Source organism: Bos javanicus, chromosome 6, assembly GCF_032452875.1.
Source record: "Bos javanicus breed banteng chromosome 6, ARS-OSU_banteng_1.0, whole genome shotgun sequence".
NCBI lineage: Eukaryota > Metazoa > Chordata > Mammalia > Artiodactyla > Bovidae > Bos > Bos javanicus.
Genome location: NC_083873.1, coordinates 25,904,139 through 25,930,408, shown reverse-complemented (window position 1 = coordinate 25,930,408; position 26,270 = coordinate 25,904,139). Strand labels below are relative to the sequence as shown.

Below are 26,270 nucleotides of genomic sequence, written 5' to 3'. Positions count from 1 at the left end.
TCTTTTGGTCCAAGATTCAATCCAGTGTCAAGTGTTGTATTTAATTGCTGTGTTTCTTCAGATCTGGAACAGTTCCTCAAATCTTTCCCTGTTGGGACACTGGCATTTTGAAGAGTACAGGTCAATTATATTATAGACTGTCTTCTGTTTGGATTTGTCTGATGTTTCCTCACGATTAGAGTCAATTATGCATTTTTGGCAGGAACACCACAAAAGATACACTGTGTTCTTGGTGTTTCATATTAGGAGATGCACAAAGTTGATTTGTCCTATTACTGGTGATTTTAACTTTGATAACATAGTTCAGAATATCTGCAAGGTTTCTCAGCTGTGAAGTTCCTATTTTGCCTTTTTTAAATGGTATATATTTTGTAGGGAGTTACACTAAGGTTATGTAACTATTCTGTTCCTTAACAAATATTCTCCAAATCAATTTAGCATGGCTTGAGTAAAGTATTCCGATGCATGCACCTGTGCTAAGTCACTTTAGTCATGTCTGACTCTTTGTGATGCTATGGACTGGAGCCCACCAGGCTTCTTTGTCCATGGGATTCTCCAGGCAAGAATATTGGAGTGGGTTGCCATGCCCTCCTCCAGGGGATCTTTCTGACCCAGAGATCGAACCAGTGTCTCCTGCTTGTCGGCAGCCCAAGTATTACTATGAAAGTGAAAGTCCTCAGTTGTGTTGGAGTCTTTGGATCCCACGGACTATACAGTCCATGGAATTCTCCAGGCCAGAATACCAGAGTGGGGAGCCTTTTCCTTCTCCAGGGGATCTTCCCAACCCAGGGGTCAAATCCAGGTCTCCCTCATTGCAGGCAGAGTCTTCACCAGCTGAGCCACAAGGGAGGCCCAAGTATTACTACCAGATCAGATCAGATCAGTCACTCAGTTGTGTCCGACTCTTTGCGACCCCATGAATCGCAGCACGACGGGCCTCCCTGTCCATCACCAACTCCCAGAGTTCACTGAGACTCACATCCATCGAGTCAGTGATGCCATCCAGCCATCTCATCCTCTGTCGTCCCCTTCTCCTCCTGCCCCCAATCCCTCCCAGCATCAGAGTCTTTTCCAATGAGTCAACTCTTCGCATGAGGTGGCCAAAGTACTGGAGTTTCAGCTTTAGCATCATTCCTTCCAAAGAAATCCCAGGGCTAATCTCCTTCAGAATGGACTGGTTGGATCTCCTTGCAGTCCAAGGGACTCTCAAGAGTCTTCTCCAACACCACAGTTCAAAAGCATCAATTCTTCGGCCCTCAGCCTTCTTCACAGTCCAACTCTCACATCCATACATGACCACAGGAAAAACCATAGCCTTGACTAGCCGGACCTTTGTTGGCAAAGTAATGTCTCTGCTTTTGAATATGCTATCTAGGTTGGTCATAACTTTCCTTCCAAGGAGTAAGCGTCTTTTAATTTCATGGCTGCAGTCACCATCTGCAGTGATTTTGGAGCCCAGAAAAATAAAGTCTGACACTGTTTCCACTGTTTCCCCATCTATTTCCCATGAAGTGATGGGACCGGATGCCGTGATCTTCATTTTCTGAATGTTGAGCTTTAAGCCAACTTTTTCACTCTCCACTTTGGGTAATTTTCTAGTAACTTCATTTCTTCCACATTTATTATCTGACATTCTGTTATAAAGAAGTGCTTACTTTTGTTTCTCATTTGTATGTTTTTATCAGTATGTGTTCATGGATGACCATTTTTTAAAATGGCTTATAACCTGATACTATCATTATTTATTCTAATGCTCGGATTATTTCCAGTTTGGTCAGTGGGAGCTCCTTCAAATTGGCTCCAATGTCCTTTTTATACTCTCCATCACCTTTGTGCTTTACCTTATGTTTTGGTACAATGGGACTTTACAGACTTACCTTGTACTTCCCCTGCTCCTGTAAAGTACCTCTTCTCCAAGAAGCTCTGATTCCTTTCAGTGGGGAATGGTTTTTAGAAACCAAGATCTGGAAACTAGATGTGTTCATTGCTACTAGGTTCTCTTAGTGGGCGAAGTGTTACCCAAACATATACACATACAACTGAATTATATATCTAAAGTTTGAGTTCATACTGATACTTCTATTTCCAGTATAATCCTACACGATTCATTCTAGCCTTCAGTCTTCCCATATTTTAAACTTACTGCTTAGACAGTGAAAATTTGGCTTTCAATATCCTTAGCTACTTATTTTCTCATTTTCCTTTTATGTACCAAGCTCCTGATGCTTGATTATCTCCTTTGCTTTGGCCTAGTGTTGGCAATGGCATCCCACTCCAATACTCTTGCCTGGAAAATCCCATGGACAGAGGAGCCTGGTGGGCTGCAGTCCATGGGGTCACTAAGACTCGGACACGACTGAGCAACCTCACTTTCACTTTTCACTTTCATGCACTGGAGAAGGAAATGGCAACCCACTCCAGTGTTCTTGCCTGGAGAATCCCAGGGATAGGAGAGCCTGGTGGGCTGCGATCTATGGGGTCGCACAGAGTCGGACACGACTGAAGCGACTTAGCAGCAGCAGCAGCAGCAGTGTTCCCACAGATCCCCTTAGCTCTGACTATTTCACTGGCCCCAATTCTGCGAGCTTTGGTTACCTCTTGGATCTTGGCTCCAGCTCCACAGGCCCCATATTAGCAAAGGATGTTAAGCATGGGAAAGGCATGATCAGATTTGTCTCTTAGAACAATCAGTTTGATGGCAGGGATTAGATTCAATGGAATTAGAAGTCGTTAAGAAGCTAGGCTTAAAATGGCCTAAACTAAAAATGCAAAGAACAGAGAGAATACAGAAAACAAATATTTAGAAGATAAAAGCTATAGGATTGAGCAATTAATTTGATGCTGAAGCATGGGGAAGAAGAGAGAGCCCAATTTCGTTTTTGGCTGCACCGCATGGCTTGCAACATCTGTTTCCTGACCAGGGACTGAACTCGGGCCATGGCAGTCAAAGTGCTGAATCCTAACCATTGGACCAGCAGGGAAGTCCTGAGAGAGCCTAATTTTTAACTTGGGAGATAACAGTAGAAAGGCTGTCACTAAACAAAATAGTGAATTCATGAAGAAAAGCAGATGTAAAGGGGGTGACAAAAGTGTCTAATAGAGGACAGTTGTTTCTTTTTGACCATATTGAATATAAACTGTCTGTGGACACTTGAAGCAGAGTAGCTAGTTGGAGATAGCTTTGGGCATGTGCTTAGACATTACCTGAAAAATGCTCTTCTGTGTGTAAAAGTTCAGAGAAACAAGTGCCTTAGGGCCAAAGGACTCTCAGAAACACCAAATCCTTATCTGAGACTCTGAAGTCCATTTTTTTGGCTCTAAGTGGGCTACCTGAACTTTGCCCCCAGGAATTAAAACAGAAATTAATGTCCAATAGGGACTTTGAGTTAAAAATATCAGAAGGAAGAAAAGAATAAAGTAGGGACTATGTCTGGCACAATTTCATAAAAATCTGTTTTGTTACTTTTTCACAATTAAACAAAAGCATAAAATTGATTGTCTTAAGAACAGCCAGAATGGTGGTCAAGGAAGTTTATGTCACTCAATAGCTTGTCTTGTGGGGGTGAAGGGGACCAAAGAGAAACTTATAGCAGGCTAACTAATATTGATGATAATTATAACTTATCTGTCTCTTAAGCACTTTAAAAAGTCGATCCAAATTAATTATGACAGAACTCTATAAAGTAGGTACTCTAATTTGTATTTTTCTGATATGGAAATATGACTAAGGAAAGGGGTTTGCAGGCAGAGGTTTCAACTCAAGTTGGATTTAGAAAAGGCAGAGGAACCAGCAATCAAACAGCCAATATCCGTTGGATCACTGAAAAAGCAAGAGAATTCCAGAAAAACATCCACTTCTGCTTTGTTGATTATGCCAAAGCCTTTGACTGTGTGGATCACAACAAACTGTGGAAAATTCTTAAAGAGATGGGAATACCAGACCACTTTACCTGCCTCCAGAGAAATCAGTATGGAGGGCAAGAAGCAACTGCTAGAAGTAGACTGGAACAACAGACTGGTTCCAAATCAGGAAAGGAGCACGTCAAGGCTGTATATTGTCACCCTACTTATTTAACTTATATGCAGAGTACATCATGCGAAATGCTGGGCTGGATGAAGCACAAGCTGGAATCAAGATTGCTCGGAGAAATATCAATAACTTCAGATACGCAGATGACACCACCCTTATGGCAGAAAGTGAAGAAGAACTAAAGAGCCTCTTGATGAAAGTGAAAGAAGAGAGTGAAAAAGTTGGCTTAAAACTCAACATTTGGAAAACTAAGATCATGGTATCTGGTCCCATCACTTCATGGCAAATAGATGGGGAAACAATGGAAACAGGGAGAAACTTTATTTGGGGGGCTCCAAAATCACTGCAGATGGTGACTGCAGCCATGAAATTAAAAGACGCTTGGTCCTTGTATGAAAAGCTATGACCAACCTAGACAGCATATTAAAAAGCAGAGACGTTACTTTGCTGACAATGGCCCATCTATTCAAAGCCATGGTTTTTCCAGTAATCATGTATGGATGTGCGAGTTGGACTATAAAGAAAGCTGAGCGCCGAAGAATTGATGCTTTTGAACTGTCGTGTTGAAGAAGACTCTTGAGAGTCCCTTGGACTGCAAGGAGATGCAAAAGGAAATCAGTCCTGAATATTCATTGGAAGGACTGATGCTGAAGCTAAAACTCCAATACTTTGGCCACCTGATGTGAAGAACCGGCTCATTTGAAAAGACCATGATGTTGGGAAAGATTGAAGGTGAGAGGAGAAGGGGACGACAGAGGATGAGATGGTTGGATGGCATCACAGACTCTATGGACATGAGTTTGAGTAAGCTCCGGGAATCGGTGACGGACAGGAAAGCCTGGCATGCTGCACCCCATGGGGTTGCAAAGAGTTGGACATGACTGAGCGACTGAACTGAACAGTGCCTATCTTAATGCAACATCTGTGCTCTTAATTGGCCTACAGTATGGCTTTAGTAAAGATCAAGGAAATAGCAGCCTCCAGAGGAGATGGCCAACAGGAGTTTCCAGTCTCCCTGTGCCTGAGAGGAACCCTGAGGGTCTTTTTAACTAGAATTTTCAGAAATTCCTGTTCCTCTATCTGATTAGCTCAATCTTGCACACAACCCATCAGAAGCCAGCAAACTGGAATTCCTCCAGAGTAGAGGGACAAAGATGACAATGGATATAAACATACAATAAAATACAAGGGAATACGGTAAGAACTTACAAACCATAAAACACGATAGTACAAATACACAAAGAGTTATCATATAGAAAGGGAATGGGACTTCCAGTTTTCTATAAATCTAAGAATAATCCATGGCATAGTGCTATGTGAAAACACAGAACAAAATATTCCATCAATAACAGCAAATATGTAAACATTTAATACACATGTGAAAAAGGTATTGAAGGTAACTAGGATAGATGAAACACTGGTGAGTTTAGGTAATGGTACTATGGCCAATTTGTGTCTTGACCTTTTTTTAGCATTGTTCTTGAAAAAAGAAATTTTAACAAATAAAAGCAAACACATAAAAATAGAAATAAAAAAGGTATAATCAGAGAAAAATGTTCAGCCTTACTATATTCTGATAACAAATAGATTTATCTATTTATCCCAATGAAAAACATTAAATATAGATAATATCTAGCACTAGTAAGGTCTCAGGAAATAAGATCTCTAATACAGTTCTGACCAGAGTGTAAATTTTATACACTTTCTGAGGAAAAAACTGGCAAACTATATAAAAAAGAACAAACAGCAGTGACAATCCTTTGATGCAGCAATTCTACTTTTAAGAGTATATCCTAAATAAATAAGGATTTATGTGAAGTTAGAACTAAAAAGATACTCACAGCTTTGTTTATAATCTGTAACAATTAAAAATAATCTAAATGTCTATTATTAGTGAATTTGGCTCAGTAAATTATATAACAATATTATACAGACATCAAAATTATGTGGGAAAGGTACATATACATATTTATGAAATATACATATATATGCATTATATGAAAGTTGCTCAATCATGTCTGACTCTCTGTGATCCTACGGACTATACAGTCCATGAAATTCTCCAGGCCAGAATACTGAAGTGGGTAGTCTTTCCCTTCTCCAGGGGATCTTCCCAACCCAGGGATCCAACCCAGGTGTCTCACATTGCAGGCTGATTCTTTACCAGCTGAGCCACAAGGGCAGCTCAATATGCATTATATATATGATATATTTTTTACTGCACCACACAGCATATGGGATCTTAGCTCACCAAGTAGAGATCAAACTTGTGCCCCCTGCAGTAGAAGTGCAGAGTCCTAACCACTGGACCACAAAGGAATTTCCTGGAAAAAGTATATTTGATGGCAATATAGTTCACAACTTGAACAAAACAGGTAACTAAATACTCTGCATAGTATGATCCAGTTTTTGGTTAAAAATATTCTATATACATGTGTCATATGTGCATATTGTTTTTACTGTTGTTTAGTCACTAAGTCGTGTCTGCCTCTTTTCAACCCCATGGACTACAGCCCACCAGGCTCCTCTGTCCATGGGATTTCCCAGGCAAGAATACTGGAGTCGGTTGCCATTTCCTTCTGCAGTGGATCTTTCCAACCCAGGGATTGAACCCACATCTCCTATATTGGCAGGTGGATTTTTTACCTCTGAGCCACCAAGAAAGCCTATATGTGCATATACATGTACATCTATGTATATACATATATTTGTTGCTTGATTTCTTTTTATGTATATATAACATTTTACAATTTATTGATTTTATTATTTATATGTACTTATATAACAAAATTATTAAAAATATGTGCTTTTCTCATCTATCAAGTTTGGAAAGACTTTAAAAAATATTTATTAGGTAACACAAAGTTCTCAGCACTTAGTTTGCAATGGAGCAGGATCCTATGGGGCCTTCCATGTGGCCTTTCCCTAAATCCTCTGCTTTAGCTCCTCTCTGAAATACCCAGATAATAGTATTTAATGCACACTGCCTGAATTGTTTTACAGATGTGAAAACCCTTCACAGAATGGAAGATGTTACTTTATAACCCTGAGCACAGAGCCCCAGGCCTTCTGTCACCTAGGGCGGCCGTTTACCCGAGATACCTCACTTTCAGTCAATCAGAAAATTGTAAACCAGCTGATTGCACACCTTGCAGCTCCCTCCATCCTTCACCAGGCTTTAAAAAAATGTGTTGCCAAAACCCTTCAGGGAGCCAGGGTTGGGGGCGGGGGGTGGAGGATGGGGGTGGTTTGGGGGGGCTGTGGTTTAGAGCAAGGAGTCATCCATCTCCTTACACAGTCCTACAATAAACCTTTCTCTGCTCCAAACTCCAATGCTTTGGTTTCTTTGCTCTCACTGTGAAGGTGGGCACATGAACTTGCACTACCAAGTTGATGATCAGTAAATACTAGTCCCTCTCTCCTCTCTCGTGACAGAACCATACTCAAGCACCAATTAGAAAATGGCAGACCTGGGATGTAGCCGAAGAGACTTAGGTTTGCATTAGATGACCTCTAAGTGAAAGTGAAGTCGCTCAGTCGTGTCCGACTCTTTGCGACCCCATAGACTGTAGCCTACCAGATTCCTCTGTCCATGGGATTTTCCCGGCAACAGTACTGGACTGGATTGCCATTTCCTTCTCCAGGCGATCTTCCCAAACCAGGGCTCGAACCCGGGTCTCCTGAATTGTAGACAGACGCTTTACCGTCTGAGCCACCAGGGAAGTCCTAACAGATGACCTCTAAAGCTTCTTTCAATTTTGACATTTCATGATCAACACAATCTTCCCCTATTTACCTCTTAAACAATCAACTGGTATAATACAAAAAACTGTATTGAATATTCAGGAGTTGTGTTACTATCACTAGCACGTATTTTGCGAATGGAGGGGGGAGTGGTGTGAAAAATAAGAGGGCACGAGGGAAAGCTGACACAAAACCCAGCACACTTCTTCATTAACAGTTCCCGGGCTTCCTTTCTTTGTGAATGAGCGGCCGTCCTTAGGCCTCAAAGCAGACACTATCCGTAAAAATGGAGTTACTTTCCTTTTCCAAGGAGCTGCCGGGTGGACCAACACAGAAGAGTGGAGTGTCCTTTCCAACGGCCTGAGAGTACGGCAGACATTCAGGACCCTGGGATCCAGTCAGTAGGCGACAACCGGGGATTTCTCGTTAGGCACCGAGAAGGCCTTTCCTAGTCGGCCGAGCATGGCCTTCTCCTCCGGGGGCCGGCTCGCGGCAGGTAGAAGCGCTACCGCGCGGACAGGCCGAGGGCTAGGCCAGGTACCCTTGCGGCCCACGTGCGCACAGGCGGCCGAGAGGCTGGGGCCCTCGGCTGAGGGGCGGGGCGAAGGCCACGGGGCGGGGCCAGCTGCGCGCGAGGGGCGGGGGAGGGGGCGGGGCGCGCAGCGTACTCTGGGCAGGCCCCGCGCTCCTCCTCCTGCTTCTGCACCTAGGCCCGGCAGTCCGAGCTCCTCCCCCGGCTCGGCCTCTCTCCCCTCCCCTGCCCTCCCTCTGTCCAACCGTTCCTCCCTCCCTCCTCCCCTTCTTCCTCGGTGAGGCGCTCCTCCAGTAGCCAGGCAGCATGGCGGCGGTGGAGACTCGTGTGTGCGAGACGGACGGTTGCAGCAGCGAGGCCAAGCTCCAGTGCCCCACCTGCATCAAGCTGGGCATCCAGGGCTCGTACTTCTGCTCGCAGGTAGACTCCCGCTTCCCCCGCGGCCCCACCGCCGCTTCCCTCCCCTCTCCTCTTTGCCCTCGCGGCCGGTCGGGACACGCTCCTCCTCTTCCCCGGGCGGGCTCGCCGGCCGCTCTTCCTCCTCCGCCCTAGTCTGCGCGCCGCCGCCCCCTCTCGCCTCCCGGGGATCTGGGGCCCCTGCGGACCCCGGCCGCTTGGGGCGCCCGCGGGGGTGGGGGCGCGGGCGCGGGCGTGCTGCCTTGTGGGCTGGGGGCGGAAGCGGAGTTGCCCCGGGTCTCCCGACCGCCCTAGGGCGCCGCGTTTAGGAGCCAGTTCTCGATGCGCATCTTCTGACCAGGCGGGGGCTGCCAGGTGTGCGGGCTACGCGGGACAGGTGGGATCGCCGGGGAAGGGGCCAGCCCTGGCTGTGCGAGTCGCCACAGCTGCAGCTCCCGGCGGGGCTCTGGTCTTGGTCGGTGGGGGCTGCGGGGCCGGGTAGTCACTGTGGTCCTACGGGATTGGGGATCGAAGAGACCCGCTGGGCTTGGAGAAGGGATACCTGGGACGGTGGGGGCGCCGAGACGGGCAATGCTAGCTCCAGCCCCACCTACCTCTGTCCCTAGGTTTTACTACCGCACATTGACACTTAAGCAACTTTGGAGTTGCGGATGGAGAGGGAGCTGTGTAATTCATTCTTTTCCTTTGGCACTCAGAATTATTGATTTACAAAACCGTAAGGTAACAATATGAGTCACCTCAGATTAACTGAACTTCCCACTGAGCGAAAAAGACAGTTGCATTAAGGATTATGCTTTAAGGCCGTATTTTAATAAGTTTTGTGCAGTGGAGCAAAGCCAGCATTGAATGGTGTCCGGACTGAAACGTGTGCTGGTGTTTGTTTACTGAAGAGCCCTAGTGTTCCGGCTGCATTTAGACGCTCAGAGTTTTGGCCTGGCGGCATTTGTACGGCTTTTCGTTACAATCCAGTTTTGTTGAAGAGAGGCACGGGAATATTCAAGTACGAAATTGGTAGTGTCCTGCGGGGAGGAGAGCATGCACGAGTCTAAAGGCACCGACAGGGCCCTGTCCTTGCCATTGACTGAGATCTTGAACTAGTCAGGAGTATCTTTCTGAGCTCCAGTCCCACCACTGTCCAGACGGGAAGATGAAGTTTTTACTAATGTATTTCACAAGGTTGTTCTGAGACCCAAAGTATCCAACGAATGTGAAATCTTAATAAAACAAAGGCAGTATTTTTTAAGGCTGGCAGTAGAGCGTAGCACATGTGTATGTGTATATATACACAAATGAATAGAAGGAAAACATACATGAACAGTAAGCACAAATATAACTTTCAAATATAAATGTGTAAACATAAAGCTGTATGTGAAATGAAGATGTAAATAAAATCCCGGAGATCCAGCACTTGTAAGATAAGTTGTTGTAAAAGATCCTAGCAATGTTGTATAGGACTTGTTTTCAGATAGGATATGATCCTTGACCTTGTTAGTATCATTTGGAAAAAGTTACACTTGGAGAAGTGTTGCTCTTTCTAAAAATAGCACTGGGACTTCTCAACATGCTGAACCTGGTCTGAGTCCTTTTGTTTCTTTAAAATAATTTTTAAATTCTGTGATTTGTTGAGGCCTGTGTGGGACCTGGACTTTAAAAAAAAAAATCCAGTAATTTGTTTTTGAAAATCATGTACTCTGAGTAGAATAATGTGGTGTTTTACGTTTTGCTTAAATTTAGTTGTCGTTTTGTAATGTTACATGAAATAATATGTACAGACACTTGTTGAGATTCTGAAAAGATGCTGTGAAACTATACTCATCAAGGATAGGTGATACTCTCCTAGGCATGTATTATTTAGTAGAAAGGACATTGGCTCATTGGGGTTTTTGGGAACATGCCAACACATTTGTGAAAACACGCAGGGTATATTTAGTACAGTAGGTATTTCATGTTGGATTCTGCAGGTATATTTCTTGTTCCATTGTTATGCCTGTAGTTGAATATATCCTGACTGATGCTTGAAGCTCTCTCTCTTCATTCCTGTTGCTTCCTCCTTTAGTCAGTTTTTAAAATTTCTCACCAGTTTCTCTTAGTTCATTTCTCTATTGTAGTTTCCCACCTTGCAAGTAAACACTCACACACACACTCACACACACACACAAATCAAAGGAACAAAACCTTTCATGCAAAAGTTATTTTTCCCCTAGCATAGCGATCTGACTGTGCTTCTCCCCCACCTATAATGAATAGAATTGCCATTACTTGCAGGATTCTAGCCCCATAGTTAGGGCACCTTTTCTGAGTCCAGCTTTATTCTCTTGCTTTAACCAGAGTCTGTATTTATACTTGTTCCTTTACACGGAATATCACCTGTCTTCTGAAATCATAGATGTTCTTTCAGTCCCAGCTTGAGACCTTGTTCAATCACTAAGCCGGTTTCCACATTTATGATGAAATTGGGGCTTCTCCTTGCCACTTCTCTGATCATCTTCACTAGCAGTGGTCAGTCTTTTCTCTTCTCCTTGCTTCTGTGGTCCCCAGGCTGATTGTCTGACCAGCTCGTCTTTGGGAATAAACTGTGAACAAAACTATAAGAACAAAAGTAAGTCTTTTCTGGTTATCCTGTCACAGCACCTTATTTCCTTTATAACATTTTATACAGTCTGATCATTTGATTTTTATCTGTCTTTCAGTCAGAAGGTGAGCATCATGAATAAACTCTCACTGCCCTCTCCTCATTTCTCAACACAATGCTCTGCGTGTAATAGGAGGTCAATAAATGAGTCAAAAGGCAGAATAAAGAGGTGCATTCATGCATGCTCAGTTGTGTCCGACTCTGGGACCCCATAGACTGTAACCCCCCAGGCACCTCTGTCCATGGAATTTTCCAGGCAAGAATACTGGAGTAGGTTGCCATTTCCTCCTCCAGGGGATCTTCCCAACCCAGGGATGGAACCCTCATCTCATGTATTGGCAGGCAGATTCTTTACCGCTGAGCCACCAGGGAAGCCAGAATAAAGAAGTAAACTGCCACAACTGAATCACAGTTCTGTTACTTACTAGCTGTGTGCTTTAGGCAGGTAATCTTTGTTTTTTGTTATAACCTTTCATTTTTTAACATTAATTATATCATTTTTGTTTGCTGGGTCTTTGTTGCTGCGCAGCAGCTTTCTGTAGTTACGGCAAGTGGGCATCTCATTGCAGTGGCTTCTCTAGTTGCAGAGCACTGGGTTTAGCGCACCCAGGCTTTAGTAGTTGCGGCTCCTGGGCCCTAGAACACAGACTCAGTAGTTGTGCACTGGGCTTAGCTGCTCTGTGGCTTTTGGAATCTTCCTGGACCAGGGACCGAACCCATTTCTTGTGCATTCGCAGGTGGATTCTCATCCACTGTACCACCAGGGAGGTCCCATTACAGCCTTTAAAATGGGGCTTTGAATAGTACCAACCTCAGGGTTTGTATGTATTAATGAAACACCTAGCGTAGCAATACATTTAATCAATGTTAGCTCTTTTTATCGTTAATACTGTATTTATGCTTAAGAAGATAGGAATGTTTTTACTTAAGATGCTTAATTTTAAGACAGTTTTTTGTATTTTAATGAGTAAAACCTATTTCACTTGAAATCGAGCTTTACAGGAGTTTGTGATGTTTCATGGTATTTCTTTATAGCTGTATCCATCTTATTCAGTAGTAGTTGACTAGGTTTAATAGTAGCTTAGTAGTTTACTCATAGTCCCAAAGAGTTTGTAAGAGTTTTTTGAGGATGGAGACTGTGCTGTACTCATTTTTGTATTTCTCATAAGTACCTTGTACACAGTAAGCACTCAGTTCATTAAATGAAAGAAAAATGGTCATTAGGCCTGAGAAGGAAAGGCAAAGAGCAGTCAGGCCCTTAGTGAACACCCCAGGGCAGATACTATCTTGACTGTAGTTTAAAGGATCTGCAGAGAAGCACCTGAGTGATTTGCAGCCCTTCATAATGCGTAAGCACTTAAAAGGAAGAAGCCTGGGTTTGGAGTCTTACCTGGGTTTTTTGTGACCATGTCTTTGAGTAGGTTGTGTCCTGTTTTATAAGAGAGCGCTAATGATGCACCCTCCTTATAGCTGAGGTGAAGGTGAATAAGAGCGTGCAAAGCGCCTCAACACTGTGTTCAGTAAATAGTGTTGTTGCACATGCCTTATGTCTACTACCATTGTAGCTAGCCATAAGGAAGGTTTAAAATGTTTGAGGAGGAGTCTTATTTGTTATGAACGTTTTGCACAAATTCTTGGAATAGGTTCTTTCAGAGAAGTAGTGGCCATGTAAAGTGACTGCCTGGATCTTCAGTAAGAAAATGAGTGGGTGGGCATCTCGTATGTTGGAGTGGAAAAGTGAGGAAAGATTTGCACTTCCAATATGTAGGTCTTTGAAATGTAGCCCTGTCCTCTAAAACACTTTCTCCTTTGATAACAAAGTTCCTGACGTTCCTAGGGATTTTCTTAAAATTCCTTACATTACCTCACACTATTTCTAGATATTGCTGTAAGATAGCAATATCTAGTTGTGATTTTTTTTTCCTTAAAAATAACTTTTATTGTAGAAAAATTAGAAAATACAAGTGAAAGGTTGCTTGGTGATAATTTCTGTAAGTCTTTTGATGGGTAGTCTTACAAACATTTATGTATTCCTACATACACTCATGTGCGTATACTTGTATGCATTTTTATCAAAATGGCTTGATCATATACATAATCTTAGGGAATTTTCTCTCTTTTATGTCTTAAGTAATACATTTGGAATGTGTATAATGGCTCCATTTACATTATCCTTTGTAATGGCTGAATAATATAATTATAATAATAATATTTTATGTGATGTACTGTCCTGTATTTACTCATGTATGGTTGAATTTACTCTCTTTTTAATTTTTTAGCTGCTGTTTAACTGTTTTGCAGTAAACGTTCTTGTGAAATTTTAAATCATTTTGATTACTTGAGAGTATAGAGTAATGGTGGGGCTGGTATATAAACCAAGGATTGAACCCACCTTGAGGTGCTGGTAGTTCTCACAGGGTAGTTAATGGATTATTAATAGTTTGAGAACCTCCTGGTGGAGATCTCCTTTAACCGACATGCTTGTATTATAAATGCTTATGTTGGAGTCTTGGCATGAATTATATTTTTATTGTAGAACTTGTAAAAAGCAAACATCATTTGGTTGGTAGATAATCAAAAGTTTAACCAATCTTTAACTCCTTTTAGAGTTTGAAGGGCTATTGGAAGTAGATATGAGCTTATACTGTTCATATAGTTTGTGACAGAAGTGTTAGTCACTTATTTTTTTCTTCCTTTTTTTTTGGTGAGTCTTTTTCAGGTTTGGCATACTTGCACAATATTTAGTTTGGTCTTGGTTAATTTGGTGGGGATGACAAACACATAAGCCTGTGGCTAAACACATACCCAGCTCTAGATAGGAGGGAGAAGCAGTAGCGTGGTGGCTCCTGTATAAATGAGGAGTTGTCCCTGGTATTAATAGGAAATCCTTTTAGTAGATGTAACATGGGCAGGAATGTGCTATAGAGCAACCGTTGAGATCTCTCTCCATGTTAAAATTCTAATGAAACAAAATATAGGTATAGCCATCCTCTCTGCTTGATCTTGAACCTTTCTTGACTCAGTTTTAACATGAAGCATGTGCTTATTCATGCTTGGTCAGCTCAACAATTGTAAATCTTTTTTTTTTTTCCTTTGATTGGTATCAGCCTTGGGTCTGACTTTGAATAAAGAACAGTTTAACACACCCAGTAAGCTAGGTCTGCCTTTCTCAGTGTGTGTATTTAGCTGCAATAGTTGAACGTGGGACAGGGACCTCTGAAACGTCCTCTCAACTGTTCATTGCAAATGATTTTTCTTTTTGTGCACTCTTCACAGTAGCTAAGTTGTGGAAACAACATGGATATATAAATGGGTAAATATAATGTGGCATAAACATATAATGGAATACTAGGCAGTTTTAACAAAGAAGGGAATTTTGCAGTGTGCCACAACATGAATGAATCTGGAGGACTTTGTGCCAAGAGAAATTAGCCAATCATCAAAAGTGACTACACTTAACACGAGGTACCTGAAATTGTTTAAATTCATAGGCTCAAAGAGTGGAATGGGTGAAGGGGGAAATAGGGAGTTAGTAATCAATAGGCATTTAAGTTCAGTCCTGCAGATGGATAAGCTCTAGAGATCTGTTCTTTACCATTGTACCTATATCGACACTTAAAATTATTAAGAGGATAGGTCTCATGTTAAGGTGTTCTGACTATTCTTTTTTAAAAGTTCTGTTTTTTTTTTTTCCCCAGTAATCTGTCTGTTTTATAGCCAGGTTCAGTGGGGACTTCTTCCTGATATACCAGAGCTCTGTGGTGTCTGTTGGAAGGCATTCCTAAAATCCCTGTCATGGGGTCTGCTACTGTGGCCTTTGTCTAGGTCATAGGCTCAGGCCTCTCAAGAGTGGGTAGGGTATAAGTGAGATTTTGTGACTTTAGCAATTTTCTTATCATAAAGTGGCAGGCAACAGAGATGTCTCCATCTCTGTTGAGAACTTGTATTAATTGTTCCTGCCTTGATAAAAGGTGCAAAGGGGCAGCCCTTTGCATCAGATTCTGAAGGTTGCCCTGCCTTATCAATCAAGCCATGAGCTCAGATCATTTAGTAAAATAGGTAAGTTGTAAATGCCATTAGGTTTTAGATGTAACATGACTTTTTCCCCCCCTCTCTGACTGGGCATTTATTTTCTTACTGATTATTTCACTAACGGGTACTAGTGATGGGCTTAACTATTTGAATACTGATAACCTTGCATAGTTTACTACTAAAATGTAGAGGAAAATATAAATGGAGGTATTATGTGATTTAATATTGCTTTTGAATTGAGGTTCTTAAGTACCTTAAAATCAGGATCTGTACTTTTTTTTTTAAACTCATTTGTTTTTATTAGATGTTGAATAGAATAAAAAACTAACAGTAAGTCAACCACAGTATCTAAAGAAACATGGTACAGTAAATGCATCTGTATTTAACCACCTGAATTATTAAAAAGAATATATTAATGAAGCAAGTAAAACCAGAAAGCACCTATGTGTCTCTCACCCTAGAGGTACTCCCTGTTCTGAGCTGCCTTTATCATTCATTTGCTTTTCCATGTATTTGATTCCTTAGATACACATTGTTTCGTTTTGATGTTTCTGAAAGTTTTATAAATCATTGCACGTATTCTTCTGCAACTTGCTTGCTTTATATTCTGTTCTTGAGATTCACCCTTGTTGCGTGTCGCTCTCGTTCTTTCATTTTCATTGCTGTATAGTATTTGTGAATTAATGTATCAGTTTATTCATTCCTTTGTTGATGGAAATTTGGGTTGTTCTAGGTTTTTACTATTATAACAGTACTACTCTAAACATTCTTGTACTTAGCTCCTGATGCCTATGTGCAAGAGTTTCTCTTGGGTATACAACCAGGGGAAAAGTTCTTGGGTCATGGGTTATGTATGCATTCAGCTATGTTTTGACTGAGCCAGAATTTTTTCCAGTGTGATTGTGCTTATTCTCCCATTAGGAGAAACTTTATATTGTTCCATATCCTATCTAGGACTTGACATTAATAGACATTTTTGGATTTTGCCTGTTGTGTTACTTATGAATAACAACATTTGTTGGGCTATTTTTGCATCTGCAAACCTGCTAAAATTTACTGTCCTCAAGAGGCCAAGAGGTTACTTGTATGGACAGGAAGTACTTAAAAAAAAAAAAGTTAAATGACCTGGAGGTGCTAAGTGAAAGTATAGACAAGGAATTTTTTTCTTTTAATTATTTTATAACTTGATTGAGTATCCCTAGCTTTTTACTGTGATGATTTTCAAACATAGAAAAGTTTAAAGAAGAGTCTTATAACTAATTGCAGTATACCGTCACCTACATATTTTGCTCTAATTGCTTTATTTATGAGTTCTTATGTGTATTGCATTTGTATATGTATTAGTTGAAAATTTTTGAGTCACAGACAACATGACACCTTACCCATTCATTACATGGTTACATGTAACCATCTTCAGCATGTATCTTCTAATGACAGGGATATTCTTTCTTACTTATTAATACAGTACCATGATTACCTGTAAGAATATTGCCAAGAATTCCCTAATATTTCCTAATAGTCAATCCTATTTGAATTTATCAGTTATCTCCTGAACATCTTCAGTAGTTGTGTTCTTGGTTAATTTTGGAACCAAGATCCTTTCAAAGCTCACAAGTAGCGTGTGATTGTTACATTTCTTAGTATAGAACAGTCCTTTCATCTTTATTTTCATGATGCTGGCTTTTTGAAGAGACTAGTCAGTTGTCTAACAGAGTGCACACGTTCTTGGTTATCTGATTATTTCCTCGTAGTGTCTCTAAGTTGTTCTTTTATCCCCTGTCTGTTCTGTCAGGATTCACTTGACAGGACACGTGAGTGATGCTGTGTACTTCATATTCTGTCACATCAGGAGGCGCTCCTAAATGTGATCGCTTGGTTAGGAGGTGCTGCCTGCTCACTGTACGCTGTTTTTCACTTTGTAATTAACTACCTACCATAGCGCCTTTGAAGGACAGTGGATTCTGTGTCCTTTTGACCTTCCTCCAATAGTTTCTGATTGTTCCCTAGCTCTCTGGCCCAAGACAAACAAGGTTTACCTTGCAGCTTCCCTGTCCCAGATCTGGAATCCAGCCTGTCTCCAATGAGCCCTTGTTTCTGGTAGGAATGTCTTTAGAAATCTAGTTCTGCCTGCTCAGTATGCTCCATACTGAGCCACTGCCTGGAGTCCCTGCCTCGAGAAGAAAGGTACTGAGATCTTCAAGAAAGTGTGCTGATGGCTCTGGAGGACACAAATAAAACTGCTAATGGGCAGTTTTTCAAAGCAGCGTAATAAAAAGGTGCAAAATGGTATAGATAAGGTCCTAGAAGGCCTTCTGCAGGAGAGGTTAAGAAATGGATTTGGGTACACTGGAAAAAATAAATAAAAAGGTAAGTAAAAAGGTGTCTGTTAGCAAGGAGGAGAGGACATTCTCTCCAGGGGAAGGATGTTTATGGAAGTAGGAGCAAGCTGAGGCATGTGTGTTACAGCAAGTAACCACAGCCTTGCAGTGGTGAAGAGTCTGAGTACAGAAATACAAGGAAATAAAATGATTGTTAGCAGGGCCAGAGACTTTGTATTCCACTGAGTATATTTTTTTTAAATGTAAATACCTCCATTTGTTTTTTTGTTATAAAAAGCAGTGCATGATCTTTGCATAAATTTAAAACAGAAGTGTTTAGAGTAAAAGCTGTGTCATGATCGTATCCTAAGAGTGTGTTACAGTTTGGTTTATTGTCTTTCAGACTTTTATATATTTATTACATAGAGGTTAAGAGCATGGAAACTGTCTCAAGAGAGCCTGCATTTAAAACCTGGCTTTGCCATTAATGAGCTGTGTGGGCTTTTTTTAACGTGTTAATTTTTCTGTGCTTCAGTTTTCTCATCTGTTAAATAGGAAATAATAGAATCTACCCTGTAGAGTTGTGAGGATTAACGGTGCATATAGTACTGCCTAAATCAGTGCTTGGCATACGGTCAGCATTCATGTGTTACTTGTTGTTTTTATGTTTTTGAAATAAAACCAGAATCATTGTTTTGTATAACATACAGCTTTGTAACTTAACTTATTTAAAAATGAATTTCTTTTTTCTACAGGTAAAGAACACATAGAGACGTTACTATCCTAACCATTTTTATGGGTACTTTTCAGTGGTGTTTATTATATTTGCATTGTTGTAGAACATATCTCAAGAACTTCTTTAATCTTGCAGAACTGAAACAGCTCATTAAACAGCTCTCTTTTGCTTGCTCCACGCAGCCCTGATAACCACTGTTCTGCTTAACTTGTGGAGAACAGCATGAGTATTTTAAAAGAAACATTTTCCAGGTGATTCGAGGACCTGTTCAGGACTGAGAACCGTATTACCCCATATCAGCTCCTACAACTTGGTAGATATCTCTTGGTGTTAAGAAAAAGTGGGGTAAAAACTTCACCATTCTAGTTTTAGTAGGTACTCTGTAGCCAGTGCTTTGGTGCAGTGAAATAGGTGGAAAGCAGGGTAGTGAGACAAAGCGCTGTCAAAGAAGTGCTGAATAAATACATGTGCCCTGTTGTTAGGCATGGGGTGGGATGAGGTATGGTGTGGACACTTTATGAAGGTAGCATTTGTAACAGACTGAAGGGATAGGTTAAAACTTGTGAGGACAAGATGTGAATGTGAGTGTCAGGAACAGATAGACGAGGTCGTGCAAGGGAAAGGACAGTGTGGTATTCTCTGGGGGAACTCTCATCCTAGTTTAGTTAGGTTGTTGGTACATTTTTCAGAGATAAGGAAGGAAAGGTTGCTCAGGTAAGAGTCAGAGGTTGATTCTTCATGGTGTGGAGAATAAGTCACTCACGGGTTTTGAGTGGTCCTAGTCAGGTAAAGAAATGGGAGAAGAATGAGATTGTGGTATAAGGAAGGAACAGTGTTCAGTCTTCAAGAGTTACTAGGAGGCACAGAATGTACTTGATGCTGTCAGGGGTCTTGAAGACTGTGCCCTTGTTACTTCATGGCCTCAGCAAGTAAGAGGATGGCGGGTGTCCTGAGAAGTATTTATTATGAATACTTTGATTCCTTCATTTCCTCAAATATTCATATATTTTGAAATACAAGTCTTTAGCTAGGTAAGCTGTTTTGTGAGACAGTTCCTCAGTTTATTTAATGAGAATAATCCTATTAGTCCTCTTATTAAAAAGGTGGGATTTGATGTAGGTCTCACAAACCAAGTACAAAACACTCTGAAATCCTCTGAGGAAAATACAGGACTATTTATTTGAATAGCTGCTTTTCAGTGAATGTGATGAATTTCAGCATGTTTATTAATGGTTGATGATAGCTACATTGAAATTTTAATTGGGAGAGAAATTGACATGGTTTGACATTGATCCAGTGCACTGTAAGCTTTAGAACACCAGGTAGTCTGAAAAATGTAAAACATGTTCTGCTTTTTTAGGAGTAAGTTGATAATCTTGTTAATCCCCCCCCCCCCCGCCCCGAAATAGAATCAAGGAGGGTTATTTCTAAATCTTGGCAGTTTTTCCATAGCTGTGACTTTATTTAGAGTAGATATGAAAAGAAAATAGTTTACCATGAATACTTAAGGTGGGAACCAAAACTTAACTGTTGGTCTTTGCACATCATCTTGGGCTTTTTACTTTCCCCAGTATGAAGTGACAATCAAGGAGAATCATTTTGAAATATGGTTCCTTTAAAAAACTTACATTGCTTTTAGTTGGTTCACAGTTTATTAGAGAATCAAATTAAGAGAGATCACCATGAAATAGATTATTAATTGAATTGTAGAGGCAGTACATGCTAAAGGGTTTAGAGGATGTGTCATTTCTCACTGGGGAACAGGAGGAGTTTTACAGAAGACGTTGTATTTAAAATCATTTGTTGTTATCTTCTGAACTCTTGAAGGAAAGTATGATTTGAATGGAGAGGAGGAAGGCATCTGATTATTGAAGCTTAATTGCTTTGAAAGATAAGATATGTATGAAATTGGGCATAGGTCAGAGTGGTACCACCTCCTGCTCCTGTCCCAGTCAGAGCCCCTCTTTTTCTGTTTAAATACTAAAGAGTTCTAGATTTCTTTTTACAAGAGTTCTGTGATCAGTAGGGGTAAAAAGAAAAACTTGGCACCTACTCTGATACACTCCAGATGGTATGCATTTGCAATTAGAATAAAAAATTCTTTGTTTATTTAAAATTCAAGAAGATTTGATGATTGAATTTTTGGATGTTGTCATGTTGTAAATAACATTACCTTCTGAATGGAGAAACTTGAAACAGTCAACAAATAATGCTGCATGTTTAGATGTGCCCACTGTAAGAGGTGAGTCACAAGAACGACAACATTAGGAAGGATGTGAGATTGATGAGAAAAGAAAGAATAACATGATTGTCTTTGCTGATGCTTGCCTGACAAGCCTTGTTCACCATAAGGTGACGTCCCCCAGGAAGAGGTTGAAAGAGACGAGCTGTGTATTTTGGCCACTGGGGGGATACCCAGTTGTGGAGCAAAGAGTAGGCTGTCCAGTTGGTCACACTGTGAGCAGAAAGTATAAACACATTGCCTTAATGCTGTATTAATTGGTTTAAATCTACTTTAAGTGACAAGATGCCTTAACTCAGAAAACAATTTGTCTTTTAGAGAGAATCTTCCTGCAGCTGGAAAACGGCATTCAGCTTAAAATACTGGCTGTAGAAAAGGAACTTAAATATATGTGCACTGGACATTTTAGAGATTATGCCAGTTATTATGTATTCAATATGGCTTTGATTCTTGAAAACACATGCATATGGCTTAGAAACAAATATTCTAATACCAGGTATCTCTTAACCTGGTGTTAGTTTTTCAATTGTTACTGAGAAATCGACAGAACATTAAATAAGTTTAAGGTATTGTTGTACAGTCACTAAGTCGTGTCCGACTCTTTGTGACCCCATGGACTGTAACCCGCCAGGCTCCTCTGTCCATGGGATTCTTACTGGAGTGGGTTGCCATATCCTTCTCCAGGGGATCTTCCCAACCCAGGGATTGAACCCAGGTCCTCTGCATTGGCAGGCGGATTCTTTTTACTACTGAGCCACTAGGGGAGCCCATTAAGGTATACAACATAATAATTAGATATTGTATACTTTGTGAAACAGTTACCACAATAAGTTCAGTTATTATTCATCACCTCACAGTTTCAGTTTTTTTCCCTTGTGATGAGAACTTTTTAAACAACTTTCAAATATACAATATTGTTAGCTATACTCATCGTGTTGTACGTTATATCCCCAGAATTTGGTTTTCTTTCCACCACTTTAAACTGATTATTTTGGCATTCAATTCCATATCTCTAAAAGACATGGTGTATTTCTCTGTCTTGATTATTTGGTTTAGGCCTTGTCACTAGGTTTCCTGTGATGGAGGAAGAGAGTTTGGCAGTTATACTCCTCACATGCCATGTGGCTCTCTTCTGACTTGTAAAGTGGTTTTGAGTCATGTAGTCTACTTGCCACTTAATAGTTGTGTGACCTTGGGCAGGTAGGTCATTTAGCATGGCTCAACTTTTCTCATCATTAAAATGAGTACTGTATATATAGTATCTACTTCATAGGATTCTTAGAACTTAACATATGTAAAGTAGTTGGAATAGTGACTAGCACACAGTAGGCTCTACATAAGTATTATGTATTATTGTTACGGTATAATTACTTTTCCTTCCTTGTACAACTCCATTCACTTAGCTTTCTGTGTAGTAAGTCCCCCTACATACGAACCTTGGAGAGTTGCAAACTTTAAAAGATATGAACGTATGTTTGCACGTCCAGTTGTGTTTAAATTCATGTGTCTGGTGTACATTGTCACATGCGTCCTCCACACGAGGCTGTGCTTTTGTTTACTTTACTGTAAAGTACTGTTGCCATGCAACATCAGGAGATTACTAATGAAGACCTGATGGAATCGGAGGCCCAGAGAAAGGACCAAGAGAGACAAGAGGAAGAAGTAATTGAAGAACCAAAGAGATTCACAACATGGGAAATGGCAAGGGGATTTTCTTTATTTGAGGAGGCGCTGTTAGTTTTTGAGGCATAGAACCCAAACGAAGAATGGTACGTGAAGGTTGCAAAATGCCGTCCAGTGTTCCGGCTTGTCTGTGATAGGAAAAAAAAGAGATACTGCCTAGACATTGCTGGATTGTAGTTTTAAGAGAGTAGATAGAACTGAAAACATCAAGGAGCCAGAACCTGTGCCATCCGTGTCAAGCATGAGTGAAATTGCAGCTTCCCTCCGTGCTGCTGCTGGCGACTGTTCCGCTCTGCCGTCTCTCGCCGCCGCTGCCTCCTTGTCAGTAACTCTTGTTGCGCGTTTACTCAGTGCCCGCCCCTGTGTGCCAGCTGTTGTTCTGTACTACTGTACTTTTCAAGGTACTGTGCTATAAGATTAGAAATGATTTTTTTGCATTTTTTTATGTATTATTTGTGTGAAAAGTATTATAATCCTATTACAGTACAGTACTGCATAGCTGATTGTGTTAATTGGGTGCTTGCGCTAACTATTGGACTCACAAACCTGCTCTTGGAACGGAACTTGTTTGTATATAGGGGGCTTGCTGTAACCTGTAGACGTTTTGTAGATAATCTTTATCAAGCTGAGGAAATTCTCTTCTATTTTACTGAAAGTTTTTATTATGAGTGGTGGTTGATTTTTGTTTCCAACCGTATTGTGGATTTTTGTTTCATCTTGCACTTATGTTACCTTCTGCTTTATGTATTTTGAAGCTCTGTGGATATATACAATTTAAACTGTTATATCATCTTAGTTATTTGACCTTTTAAAAAAATCATTACGTAATTTTCCTCTTTATCCTTAGTAATTTTTTTGTTATTGTCATACTGGTCCTGAGGCTCTGTTTTTTATTTTTATTATTTTTTTAATCTTTTCTGTGTTCAAATGGGATAGTTTCTTTGGTCTTTTAAGTTCACTGAATTTTTCCTGTCATCTCCATTATGCTACTGGATGCTGCTGCTGTGCTTAGTCAGTTGGGTCTGACTCTTTCTTGGTAACCCCTTGGGCTGTAGCCTGCCAGGCTCCTCTATCCATGGAATTCTTCAGGCAAGAATACTGGAGTGGGTAGCCTTTCCCTCCTCCAGGGTATCTTCCCAACCCAGGGACGGAACCCAGGTCTCCTGCATTGCAGGCAGATTCTTCATCAGCTTAGCCACCAGGGAAGCTTAGCTATTGTATTTTTCTGTTTTATAATTTTCATTTGGTTTTTCTGTGTATCTTTGGGAATATTTTCTTTTTTCCCATTGGTATAAGAGTGTTTTTGGTTGATTGTTGGAGCGTTTTAATAATAGCTGCTTTAAATTCTGTCAGTTAATGCCAACATTGGTGTCAGCTTAGCACTGGTGTCTGTTGACTCACTTCCCTTATAAATTGAGATTGTCTTGGTTCTTTATATGCTGGATAATTTTAGATTGTATCCTGTGGGAAGTTTTGCATATTATGAAATCTCGAGTCTTGTTTAAATCTTGTGGAGAATGTTGATATTTTGAGTTTTAGCTGGCCACTAACTCATCTGGTTAGGTTCAGCCTGCAAGTCCTGACCTGCCTTCTTTGGTTCCAGTGTCCGTGCAGTTTTCAAAGCCTCTGCAGCGCCATTCACATCTGTCCCTGAGACCTGAATGATGGTCTCTGCTAGTTCTGTTCTCACACACATCAGTAGTTCGTATTATGAACAACGTGATGGGGTCATTTTAGGGAGCTCCTTCCTTGGGAATTCTCGTTTTTGGTCCTCTGGCCAGAAAGCTGGGGTTGTAGGTACCTACCTTTGCTGTATGTCACAACTGTGCCTTTGTCTGGGCCAAATGACAGGAGGACACAGACAGAAGAAAGTAAAGGGATTTGGCCCCATCCTTTCTGGACTGCAGCTTTACTGATGAAAGAGATACCTCCTGCTCAGCACTTTGGTTCCTAAACACTCATGTTTTGGGTTCACTTGGGGTTTGGGGTGTGAGAGGACAGGGACGAGAAGAGAAGGTGGGCTGTACTCTGAGCACTAGGGGTTGCCTTTTCTGTTCCTTGAGCCAGAATTGGAAGGCTTCTGGACCACTCTGTGTGCCCTGGTGCTCACCTCCATGTTACTCCTGGTGATTTTGGTGGGGGAGGATGGTAAACTCATCGCCAGCTCAGTGGTTCCTCCGAGCTCCACGAAGTCCATGAGTCTGACTTTTGTCTCCTTTGCAGCGTGGCTCCTAATGTCTCTGCTCAGTGCTATTCTGTGGCCATGCCGCCTAGCTGGTGGGATCTTAGATCCCTGGCCAGGAATGGAACCTGACCCACGGCGGTGAAAGCGCTGAGTCCTAACCACTGGACCACCAGGGAGTTCCCAAGCTCAGTGTTTTTTAAATTTAAAAAAACAAAACAAAACAAACCCAAACCTGCCTTCCTATTTGCTTTTGCATCTGCATAGCGTATAACTCTGCCCAAGGTTAGTCACAGGTTGTGCTCACACCCCTTGAACTGGCACGCTGTTTGTTGTTCTTGGTGTTCTTTGCTGCTTTGGCCGGAAAGTCTGTTCAAACTTGAGGTTGTTCCCACTCTTGGATCCCCTTCCGTGATGTGCAGGTTCCCTGAACAGTGGTGCTGGGCTGTACCTAGTCGCTCAGTTGTTTCTGACTCTGAGACCCCATGGACTGTAGCCCGCCAGCCTCCTCCTGGGATTCTCCAGGCAAGAAGACTGGAGTGGGTTGCCATGCCCTCCTCCAGGGAATCTTCCCAATCCAGGGTCAAACCCAGGTCTCCCGTACTGTGGGCGGATTCTTTACCGACTGAGCCATGAGGGAAGCCGGAATGGTGATGCTCATTAGCTACAAAGCCCACAGTCATCACTAGCTGCCTAATGGCCGTAAGTTTTCATCAGCTAAGAATTCACGGCAGGGTTGATGCACACATTGAAGGTATATAGGTGTACCATCTTTTCAAATTCCAAATTTAAATTGCTTTTAAAAATAATAAAATGGATAATAATTAGAATTGAGCACTTGTTATTGACCACACATTTTTACACAGTTTTCCCTACGTTACAGTTGAGGAAAGTGGGACTTAAAGATATTAAGATTTTTTCCTCTATGTTGTACAACTTATAAGTGATCAAGCTAAGGTACAGGTCTGACCTCAAAGTCCATGATTTTTGCCATTGCCTGAAACTTAGTTTAGAAAATCATGTGAGTTTTAAGTTGTTCCTACTTATAAGCCCTTTATGAAGTATGTATTATCCTTAGTAATAAGCAGGCGGTGGATTTTTTGTAACATTTTAAATGCTTCTTTTACCTCTCCTCTCTGATGTTCTTTCCCTCTCCCTTTCTTGATTTAAATTGGTATGTAAACTTCTGTGTTCTCTAAATTGAATCAGTTGGGATAGAGATGTTATTTTATTTAAGGAAATATGCGTCAGCTTCTGTGAGGGTAAAAAAAGATGCTGGGTGAGGCAAAAGTATTTTGTTCACATAACCTATTTAGAAAAGCTTTATAAATAGGTTGTATCAGGTTGCCAATTATATAAAGGAAGATCTTATTTTGTAATTTTGATGTGCATAAATTTAGTTACCACAGATTAGTTAAAACCAGTCTCCCAACCACACAGGTAATGACGTGAAGTACATGAGACTTTACCGCTAGCTATTCATTCCTCAGATGACCTTGGAAATCACAGCCCTGCATCTTGATTAGTGAGCGACTGGCCCCTCTACTTTTTTCAAAGCCTGTCAGTGATTGGTCCCTGGGCATCTGTCACTTGGTTCTCTTGTAGACAGCAGAGCCTGTAGTTGCCTAGCTTTCTTGTTCTCCAGTGATAAACTTATATGACACTTTACAAAAATGAATCATTTGAAAGAAGGAATTGGCTAAGAAGAAAATGCAACAAAGA

The 26,270-nt window shown here is 41.1% G+C and overlaps 1 protein-coding gene and 1 non-coding gene across 2 annotated transcripts in view; one reads left to right on the top strand and one right to left on the bottom strand.

Annotated features, from left to right (window-relative positions):
• Nucleotides 1-7,680: 7,680 nt before the first annotated feature.
• On the bottom strand, nt 7,681-7,752 carry TRNAC-ACA (transfer RNA cysteine (anticodon ACA)). The gene has a single exon. It is a non-coding gene; the product is annotated as a tRNA-Cys (tRNA).
• A 724-nt stretch (nt 7,753-8,476) lies between these two features.
• The window catches only part of METAP1 (methionyl aminopeptidase 1), a 54,543-nt gene continuing 36,749 nt past the window's right edge, over nt 8,477-26,270 (top strand). The window contains exon 1 of the mRNA XM_061419588.1: nt 8,477-8,726. Coding sequence (XP_061275572.1) covers nt 8,613-8,726 — 114 coding nt within the window. The 5' untranslated portion in view covers nt 8,477-8,612. The remainder of the gene's footprint in view (nt 8,727-26,270) is intronic.